The sequence below is a fragment of the Kryptolebias marmoratus genome, linkage group LG15 (assembly GCF_001649575.2).
Source record: "Kryptolebias marmoratus isolate JLee-2015 linkage group LG15, ASM164957v2, whole genome shotgun sequence".
NCBI lineage: Eukaryota > Metazoa > Chordata > Actinopteri > Cyprinodontiformes > Rivulidae > Kryptolebias > Kryptolebias marmoratus.
In genome coordinates this window covers 34,543,319-34,554,608 of record NC_051444.1, presented here as the reverse complement: position 1 = coordinate 34,554,608, position 11,290 = coordinate 34,543,319, and the positions used below count along the sequence as shown (strand labels likewise).

At 38.8% G+C, this 11,290-nt stretch overlaps 1 protein-coding gene across 2 annotated transcripts in view; it reads right to left on the bottom strand.

Annotated features, from left to right (window-relative positions):
* Positions 1-11,290, bottom strand: part of LOC108249366 (multiple epidermal growth factor-like domains protein 11) — a 254,217-nt gene that overhangs the window by 47,036 nt on the left and 195,891 nt on the right. For both annotated transcript variants that reach the window (XM_037979947.1, XM_037979948.1), the window contains exons 11-13: positions 9,502-9,622; positions 4,889-5,052; positions 4,489-4,591 (exon numbers count right to left, since the gene is read on the bottom strand). In XM_037979947.1, coding sequence (XP_037835875.1) covers positions 4,489-4,591; positions 4,889-5,052; positions 9,502-9,622 — 388 coding nt within the window. The remainder of the gene's footprint in view (positions 1-4,488; positions 4,592-4,888; positions 5,053-9,501; positions 9,623-11,290) is intronic.

The window sequence follows — 11,290 nt, the reverse complement described above, 5'->3', positions numbered from 1 at the left end:
ATCATCAAAATTAAACGAAATAAACATTTGAAATATATGAGTTTGTATGTAATGTATGAATATAATATACAAGTTTCACTTTTTAAATGGAATTACTGAAATCAATCTACTTTTTCATGATATTCTAATTTTATGACCAGCACCTGTATTGTGTTGTTGAAGTATATGAGGTGTTATAAAAGTACCAGCAACACGTACATGTTTTTTATTTTGTCTTTTACTGTTAGTTTTACTATGTGCATTTTATTTCACTACATTTCATAAACTTCCATGACAAATAAGAAGCAAAGAAAAGTACTATCTAAACACTGTAGATAAAACAAAACATGACTGGTCAGAATAACTCGCAGAAGCTTAAAGACCTGCCTGTTTAAAGTCTGGGAAACATCCAGAGTGATCACAAACAGCTGCAGTGATGGGAGAAGTAGGGCAAGCAGGTGTGTCATACAAGGGCCACTTCATAAAATACTATGGCAAGCCAACAAACACTGTCAATCGTTTATGACAGCAAAAAATGCTTAAAACACTAATTATGTAAATTATTATTTATTATAACAGTAATGTTTAGTAATTTCATAAGTGGTACTATTTGCTTAAGAGAAAACTTTTGGAGATTACTTTAGTTTATAGTGAAGTTATCATCTGACAAATCTGAATGGTTTCACCTGACCTGCTACCTTAGTGCCTCCGCACTAACAAAGGTGATTTGTTTTTCTGTCTCTGTTTCTTGAAGAATTGTTTTCTGTAAAACAAACAAACCAAACTAGCATTTGTTTTTCTTTCTTGTTGTACAGAACCTGTACCAAACCATGACCGTCATACTGAGACCAGTACTGAACCACGTATCAACAAACCCTGATGTCCGGTCACATGATGTGTGACCTTTTTCTACCTGTCATTCATTCCACAAACACAGAGCTGGAAAAAACTGATGAGCAAGTTGCTGCTGTGGGTTTGGACTGTACTCGAAGACAAACTGTCAGACTGAGATCTGCCAGAGAGCAGAAAGTAAAAGCAAGAAGAAGAAGACGCCACACCAATGTAACATGTGCCATGTTAACACTATAGCATCCATGGGCTCTTGACTATTTAATAAAATGGAGGGGTAAAGGTTAGGTTTGTGTCTACATAAAGGCAGGCAGTGATACTCTGTACAGTCTATGCTTCGTTGGTGTAATGGATAATACACTTTCACGTAGGAGAACGGGGTTTAAGTGATATTACTGTTAGGTTTTTTTTTACAAACCACTGCAAAATTCCATGATTTACTTAAATATGAAACCAAATGTCTGCATTTGAAAAACTTTAGCCCGTATTTATTCAAACAAAAAATAATGAGCTCAAGGTTTATGTCAAAAAGAGCAGAATGAAATGATTTATATGACCACTTTTTAGAAAACTCTGGGTACTTTGTATTTCTAAATACCACAATCTCAATGTTCTTACTCTACTCCAGAGGTGTACAAACTATGGCCCTCGGGCCAACTGCGGCCCATGTGCCATTTTTAATTGTCCCGCTTTAAAACCTGGCCCACACATGAAACTTGTGCTTGACTGTATTGTTCTCCTCCTCCTTCCCTCTTTCTCTATCTTAGTTAGTAATTATTATGTCGGCCGTTTCAGCGGGCCTTCTGGTACTATTAGAAAGTTCTGTACCGTTAGTTTTAGCATTGTCATGTTTTAGCTTATTTAGCCTTCCTGTATGTTTAGTTTAGTTTAGTTTATCTTTGCTCATACTTTAGATATTGTTAGATTCCCAATTGTTGTTTAGTTCAGCTTTAACTTCATCATGATTTCATTTAGAATATTTTAGCTACTATTTTGACTGTCTCAGCTCACGCTTAGATATGTCTGGTTTCATGATTTTATTTAGATTATCCTATATTTCATTTAGATTATACATGATTCATTTAGATTAGACATGACTGCTGTGTTTTTCTTTTTTGAGTTTCATTGTATTTCATTATGTACAGATTCTGTTTTTGTTTCTGTTGTAAAGCACTTTGGATCACTTTGTTGCTGAAAAGTGCTGTATAAATAAATCTCACTTCACTTCACTTCTTAGTTTTAACACTAGGAGGAGCGACTGTCTTGATTAAGGAAGCTTACCAACAAAACAAGATTAACCAAAGAAAAGTGTTGCTGCAGGGAGCTAGAAATGACAGGAGCAAAGAAACCTAAGATAGGTATTGAGTGCAGGAAATTTCAGACACTGTGGAAAAATGTATATTTCAGAAGTCAAGGAAAAGTATGTCTGTTTGATGTGCAATTAAACTGTTGCAGTGAAGAAAGAGTATAATGTCTGACACCATTATGAAACCAAACAACAGACCTACACAACCTACACTGGTGTCACACAAGAAGAGAAAGTTAATCAAACGGCAACTAACCTGCTAGCTCAACAACAAATTTTTTCCTGTGCTAACAAGAAAACAAGAAAATGCCACATTAGGCAGCTATGAGGTAGCTCAACTCATTGCATGACAAGAAAAACCTTTCACTAAAGTCACAGGACTAATGTGCCTGGAAAAGATTCAGGACTTCAACAGCATGAGACTTTTCAGAAACACAGCTGTGTGGCCAATCAGAGACTTGTCAGCTAACTTAAAACATCAAGTGACCGATAAAACTTGTGTTATTGATTTTTACTTGATACGGAGGAGCTGCTTGATCTTAGGAGTTTGAAGGACACAACAATGGTTAAATTAAATTGGACAAGCTGTGTAGAGTTACAATGGATGGGGCTTCAGCTATGTCAGGTGTGCGCAGAGGAATGATCTGAGGGGTCTAGACGGTTGGTACAGCGATAACAGATCTTTAATGTATTGTGGTGCTAAACCGTTCAGTGATTTATAAACTAACAACAGTATTTTAAAGTCTATTCTTTGAGCTACAGGGAGCCAGTGTAGGGACTTTAAAACTGGTGTAATGTGCTCTATCTTCCTGGTTTTAGTGAGAACACGAGCATTGTATCATCCACCAATAAGCCCTCTGTGCTAGGACAGACGAACTTGACAATACATTAAACACTGTCGTGAAAACTGTTGACATAATTCGAGCACAATGGGGAGCTCGGAGTAGGAGCCGCTGCTCCTTCGCATCAAAACGAGTCAGTTGAGGTGGTTCGGGCAGCTCGCTACCAAAGCTTGCAAGAGCGCCCCGGCCACCGGTGGAGTGAAGAAGCCTCACTGCTACAGGCCCAGGACCATGGCACTTAGGGAGACCCATGACTACTAGAAGTCCACTGAGCCTGTCATCCGGAAGCTGCCCTTCCAGCACCTGGTACAGGAGATCGCCCAGGACTTCAAGACCGACCTGAGCTTCCAGAGCTCGGCCGTCATAGTCCTACAGGAGGCCAATAAGGCTTATTGGAGGGGCTCTTTGAAGACACATCGAGACAGTCCACTACAAGAGATCCTTCCTGCCCACAGCCACCAGCATCTATAAAAACTCTTCAATGAAACCAGGGTTATGAGCTACAACATTTATTTTCCCTTTGGGATTAATAAAGTATTTTTAAATTGAATTAAATTGAATTCTCTGCTGGACCTGATGGAGGAATAGATGGATTGATAAACACTATGTGTCTTTGTGTTATTGCTGGGAGTAATAACATGCTTTTAAAAACAGAAGTTTGCAGCCCCACTGTAAAAACTGGAGAAGCAGCTGCACCACCTGATTTACTGAAAAGGAACTGTAACTTTCCCACCCTTCAAATCAATACCTACACAATATAAATAATGGGAATGTGCAATTCAAGAAATAAATTATTGTTGCAGGGAAGACAATAAAAAAATTTAAGGCCAAGCCTTCCGCCTTTCCTGACAGTTTTAAACTCAGATTATCTTATATTGAGAAATAATGGAGCTGTAGACATTGTAGTCAAACCTTGAAAACAATGTTATGTCCAATCTCGTACAACATCAAGCTCAAGGGTGTGAGGATTCCGGTTTTGGTTCCGTTTTGGGTTTTTGTTTTTTCCTTTTGGTCTCTCGTGTTTCAGTTTTAGCACACCTGTCATTAGTTTAGTGATGATGTTTGTTTGCTATTTAAGAGCACGGTTACTTAGGTTTGGCGTTGGGTCCTCGTCGTTTATACATCTCTGTTGTGTCCTTGGTGAACGGTTCCTCTCTTTGCTCTAGGATGGATTTAGACTTGTGCAGGCTGCACTTTTTGACTACGTTTAAGGTACAAGTTTTTTGTAAATAAAGTTCTTTCATTCAACCGCTGCGCTCTGGTCTTCCCTGCTCCACGAGCCGTGACAAAGGGAAGTGTTGGGAATTGCTCTCAGCTACGACCACATCAACTTTTAGATCAATATCTGTAAAATGGACTGAGTAATAGTCATTCCTGCATAGGCAAATGTTAATTAGCTGTGGCAGCCATCTTTCAGTTTGAGTTTTATGTTGTTTTTTTTTTAAACCACATCATATGAATGGGTGTCTGTATGAGTCGAGTTTGGCTCCTATTCCTGCTCACAGAACTCACCGGTCCAGCCCGCAACACATCGACAGGTTCCATTCACCGGGTTGCAGCTGTCAGAGTGGAGACAGTCACATCTCTCTCTGCAGTCCAGCCCATAGGATCCCTCCTGCACAGAAAAAAAATGCTTAAAGAACAGAAATAAACTTGCAAAAGGGTTCTTTTCAGAAATTAAAGTACAAATCCTAATTACAAAAAACATGAAATATTTGAATTGTATACTGTGTGCAGTGAAGTCAAAGTAAACATAAGAATCACTGTATTTGTTTTTTCATTTGGATTTTCAAAATCATGCTGGTTTATTTTTAATCAGGTGGAATATACAGTAACAACAGTACTGAGCTCTCTGCAAAGCATCTCTGTAGCTCAGGTTTCAGGGGATGACTGAAGAGAGAAAATCACTCACGGGACACGGAATGTCACAGTATTCGCCCTTCCAGCCAGGTGAGCAGGTGCAGGTCCCGTTAACAGGGTCGCAGGCCGCCTCGTTGGAGCACTGACACGTCTGGTTGCAGCTCAGACCCCATGCACCGCTGGAGCATGGGATGGAGCAGTCCACCCCCTGCCAGCCTGAAGACATGGATACAAATGGGACATTGCTCAGCAGAACAAAAACACAAAGGGGTATGGATGAAGGGCCAAGGTGGATTTTCAAATGTTGATTTGATGTGTCTGAGTTCAGTTAGCAGAGAGTGCTATAAAATGGGTTTTAACAGGGGTAGAGTTCTGTTAGCCACAAGCTGACCTGGAAACAGTTAGCAGGGAGCTGGACCTCAGTAGTCAGGAGGGTTCAGAAACACAAGCCCTTGTAATGGGAATAAAAAGGGCTTCAATGATTCTCTGCTGCATGTAAGTTAAAGCTGTGTTTAACTGTTAGAATGGAAAAGTACAGAAGCATTTATGACACCATGTTTTATTGAAGAAACACTCCTTATCTTGTAGGGCTCTGGGGTGTAGGAAGAAGTTACCTGATCCCTACATCCATTCGGAGACCCCTCCTCATCCTACAGAACGTTACTGAGTGTGTAGAGCTGGGTATTTAAAGGGGGCCTTTTGTTCTGTGGTCAGACTCACTCTGCTGACTCACCTCAGCTCAGTGATTCTCAGCTATATAGCTTAAATAAATTATCCTAAGACAAACCTCTTCATTGTCCTCTTTGTTAAAGAAAATTCCACACCACCCTCTTAAGGGTTTAAAATCAATCCAGAATTGATTGATTTGGGTTCCAGTAATGAGCCCATGTGGTGACCACACATATGGTTAAATGTTGGAAACCACGTACCTTCGCATTAGTTAGAGGTTGTACATTTATCAGGGTTACACAGTTACATGGCAGATTAGTTTTACTGAATGTTTATAATACATTAGTTTTATTTTAACATTTAGTTACTTTTTATGTCTTACACTTCAACTGTTATCTTTGGTAGTGATAGGACACTTGAAACAAAGCTTCAAATTACACTCTGGGTAGGAAGCCCAATTATAAATGAAGCCCTGCTTTGAGGGTTTGCTTCACCTGCCTAGAAATCATGTGATTGATGATGAATGAAGCCTCACTCCCAGGATAGACCCAATACTGGTTCAGATTCAACAATGGATCTGCCTCATTGAGTTTTATCCCAGATATGCAGCAGCTCAACTGAAGCAGGTGGAAATAGAATAAAAAAATAAAGGAAAAACTCAAGAAGTTGAAACAAAGTCAAAATGTGAATGTATCCGTCCACCAGGAGTTAAAAGGGGTATATTTGACTAGACGGGCTGATCAATCGGACTGACAAGGAGAGACAAGGAGAGGTAGAGGAGACCTTGAAACTACGGGTCAATTTGGCCCAAAGGTCATGGGAGGGTTAAAAACTTTGTTACTACTTTCCTTATAAGTCCTAACCACTTCTTTAACAGTAGTAAACACACTTTAAAAAATAGTTACTTTTAGTTACTTAGTTACTTTTGATTGTCCATCCGCCCGTTAGCAGAATTACTAAAAAACTAATAAAAGGATTCTATTGAAATTTTTATGAAATGTTGGGGTTGTCACAAAAGACAATTGATTACATTTTGGTGGTGATCATGATCCAGATTGCACAATTTTTTATAACGCTTAGCCTTTGGTGGATGTTTGCACTCTGAGTGCTTCTAGTTATGATTTGTTTTATTATTCTCAAGGTCATTTCAGTCCTTGGTGTTCAAATGAAAATTTGATGAAATGAAAATAAATTAGTCTTCACGTCAAACCTGTCTGCCTTTAAGGGAAACAGAATCAGTTTTAAATTTTTGGATTCGATCAGACAAACTCAGGATTAAACATTTGAGCTTTAAAGTCTGATTATAACATTTATCTATACATATTTTTTCAAATTGATTTTCCTGTTGTATCATTTAAACAGAATGCTGAATTGGTATTGATTTACAGTGGCTTGCAAAAGTATTCACACCCCTAGATTTTTTCCAAATTTTGTCACGTTACAAAAACAAACATATATATTCTATTGGAATTTAATGTGAAAGACCAACATAACATGGTATACAATTGTGAAGTAGAAAGAAAATTATAAATGATTCAAAACATTTTTACAAATAAAAGACTGAAAAGTGCAGTGTGCAAAAGTATTCAGACCCTTTGAGACAATACTTTGTGGAGCCACCTTCTGCTGCAATTACAGCTGCAAGTCTTTTAGGGTATGTCTCTACCAGCTTTGTACATCTAGTGACTGAAATGTTTGCTTATTCTTCTTTGCAAAACAACTCAAGCTCAGTCAGATTAGATGGAGAGCGTTTGTGAACAGCAGTTTTCAGATCTTGCCACAGAGTCTCAATTGGGTTTAGGTCTGGACGGACTGGGCCACTCTAACACATGAATATGTTTTATTTTAAACCATTCCATTGTAGCCCTGGCTTTATGTTTAGGGTTGTTGTTCTGCTGGAAGGTGAACCTCCGCCCCAGTCTCAAGTCTTTTGCAGACTCCAACAGGTTTTTTTCTAAGATTGCCCTGTATTTGGCTCCATCCATCTTCCCATCAACTCTAACCATCTTCCCTGTCCCTGCTGAAGAGAAGCACCCCCACAGCATGATGCTGCCACCACCATATTTGAGAGAGGGGATGGTGTGTTCAGAGTGATGTGCAGTGTTAGTTCTCAGCCACACATAGCGTTTTGCATTTTGGCCAAAAAGTTCAATTTTGGTCTCATCTAACCAAAGCACCTTCTTCCACATGTTTGCTGTGTCCCCAAGATGGCTTTCTTTACCCCACTCTTCCATAAAGGCCACATTCCCCCACCTGAGCTGTGGATCTCTGCGTTTCATCCAGAGTCACCATGGGCCTCATGGCTGCATCTCTGATCAGGGCTCTCCTTGTTCGGCCTGTAAGTTTAGATGCACGGCCATGTCTCAGTAAGATTACAGTTGTGCCAGACTTTTTCCATTTCCGGATGATGGATTGAACAGTGTACCGTGAGCTGTTCAAAGCTTGGGACATTTATTTATAGCCAAAGCTTGCTTTAAACTTCTCCACAACTTTTTCCCTGACCTGTCTGATGTGTTCCTTGGACTTCATGATGCTGTTTGCTCCCCAATATTCTCTTAACCAACCTCTGAGGCGTCACAGAGCAGCTGTACCTGAGATTAGACTACACAGGTCATTTCTGAAGGCAATTGGTTGCACTCAGAGAAGGCCGTTCAATACTTTTGCACACTGCTGCACTTTTTAGTTTTTTATTTGTAAAAATGTTTGGAATCATGTATAATTTTCTTTCCACTTCCCAATTGTATACCACTTTGTGTTGGTCTTTCATATAAAATTCCAATAAAACATTTTGATGTTTGTGGTTTTAATGTGACAAAATATGGAAAGGTTCAAGGGGTGTATATACTTTTGCAAGCCACTGTATCTTTCTTTTATGTTATAGTCAAAAGAACAGCTGAATTTTTAATTGTATTTATTATGAAATGATTCTGTGCTTTTTATTTTTAATGACAGCAAGGAGCAGATTACCTATAAATGTAATTTAGGATTCCTCTCGATACTGATCTTTGGAACATTGTAGAGCTTTGATCTTGCATGTTGAAGGTCTGTTTGTTTGGCATTTTGCTTTAGAATATTTAGTTTGTAATATCTGATTACATAGATTTTTGTGTTTTCTATAAACTGATGGACTGAAGGTCACTTATTGTAATCTGTATCTAGAGTACAAATAGCAGACATGATCCTAAAACAGGAAAAATACTGGAATAATTGTAAGACTTCAGCTAGAAGCTCACGTCTGTATTGAATGGGACTGACTTCATCGAAAAAGCTGACCTCCCTGATTCTCTCTGCAAAAGTCTCATATTGCAGTCGATGGTGGCGAGAATGTGCTCTAAAGTTAATTTTTCTTTTTTGTCCCTGTGTATTTTAACATTTCCGTCTGATTCTGAACCATAAAAGCAGATCTTTGTCAGCCACTCTGGTCATTATTTAAATGATCTGGTTGGATCTGGATGTCAGTTTGGACTCTTCACATCAGAACTAGACGTTTAATTGTAGGGATTTGGGTTTTCTGTGTTTCGGTTTATGGTTTTTGTTTTATTTTCATCTTGTTTTCTGTTTAGGGTTTTGTTTCAGTTCTTGTTCTTGTTTATTGTCACCATCCACTCCTCCCCAGTCACTCTTTTTGCCTTCCTGCCACGCCCATCCACACCTGCCTCAAGTCCTACTAATTGCTTCACCTGTGCCCACTTACCTCGTCACCCTCTGTGCTTAAAACCCGGTCACTTCCCTCACCTTACCCACCTGCTGGATCATTGCACTTGTTTCCCTGTTGTATGTTCTGCTCCACGCCTTGTTATTTTATGTTGAAAGTTGGTTCTTGATTTTGCTGCCACGTCAGCCTTTTTGTTTTTGTTTATTTTTATTTTAATAAATTAGTTTTCTTTACAAGATGAGTCTGCACTCTGGGTTCGCCTCCTTCCCCACCCTGCCTGACATTAATGTCTGGACCATTAGATCTTGAAGTGTAAACCCAGTTAATGACCTGAACCAAACCTTCTCTGCAGAGGCAGGAGCCGTCGATGTGCGAGCAGGAGATCTCGTTGTGGCAGGAGCAGAAGGAGGTGCAGTTGGTTCCGTAAAAGCCAGGAGGACAGCTGATGGAGCAGTCGTCTCCCTAGAAGATAAAAACACCAGAAACAGGTAGAATGAGTGGAGTCAGATCCAAACTACTGTACAGCGGTGTGTTCTGAGCATCACTGAAGACCACAGAAGGTTTAGGACCAATACCAAACATGGTAAATGATTTTATCTCCATATTTCTTCAACCAAACACCGAGCCGTAGCTCACGTCTTCTAAATGTTTTTCATTTCAACTCACCTTTGTTTCTATTTTACATCATGAAATGTTTTGTAGTACAAAACAAAACGTCAGAAAAAAAGATAAAGTTAAAAATAATGAATAAAAAGAAAAAATTCAAAGCAATTTGCACATAATATTTCATTGTTTAGAATTTGTATAAATGGTTTTAAAACAACTAAGAATAAAAGTTAGGATTAAAATAGAAACAAAATGAAACAGACTCTGTGCAGTCTGATGTGATAAGAGATGTCTGGTTCACAGTATGTGATGAGGAGGATTCTCAGCTACCACCACATCAAGTTTTAACTCAATAACTGTAAAGAGGTTAAAGTTGGAGACATTTTTGAGTTTGGCTGCCGTGGCCATCTTGAATTGGGTCTGGTTCAAATGCACTGTAGATGTACAGTGCCTGAAATTATTATTCACTCCCTTGGATATTTTATCCTTTTAATGCTGTCATAAATCAATCATGGTAAATGTAATTATGTTTATATATGATTATATAATAATTAGTATTTTTAATAAAAAAACTTTCTTCAATGGCAAAATGAAATCAAATTTCTACAGAGTAATACAAATAAATAAAAACATGTCCTATTTTAACTTAGAGAAAACAGTTAATTCAGGGGATGGATACAGAAGGATTTCCACTGCCCTAAACATCCCAGGAATTCTTGTAAATCCATCAAGAAATAGCTGTCAGGATTGAGGTTTGAGTTTGTTTTTGTATTCTGTTTATTGTTATTATTTGGTTATCTTCATGTATAGTTTTGCTCCTTGTGCCCTTTGTCTCCTGTCATTATTCACCTTTCCTCTGTTCATTATTTGTCCGCCTGCCACACCCATCTGCACCTGTCCCTCGTTTAGAGTGTTATATCTCCCCTCTGTCTTTAGTTTTCTGTGTTCTGTTCACGTTCAGTCTGTCTGCTTCAATCTGATCATTTATCTTCTAATTTTAGTGTACAAATGGATTTTAAACAGAAAAGGTCCAGTGTCAGACACATGTTATTTCTACATTAAATAAGATAAGGTTAGGCCTAATGTTAACAAAATATATCCTGTAGTTCTGACCAATGCTGACAGGCGATATGATAAATCTACTGACAAATGCAGGCAGGGATCTGTCCTGCTCCATAACTGCAAATAAGTACAAAACTGAGAATGATTCACAAAATAAAGATTCCATTTGAGTTAAAAAGCACAGAAAACAAAACCAATACACAACAAGCACATGACTTGTTATGAACCAGCTTATCAAGGTTTTAGTAGAGTTGGACCCAGGAATGCAGAACACACGTGGAAGAAAAGTACAAAAGATTTATTAACTAAGAAACACAAACAAGCTGCTGTGGCAGCAAAAACACAAGGAGCACGAGGAGCACATAAAAAGACCCAGACAGTGTGTGGAAGCAACAATGATCCACTGAAGGGGAGTAGAGGCAGACAGGGCTGATGGGGAGGTTGGAGACAGGTGACTGAATG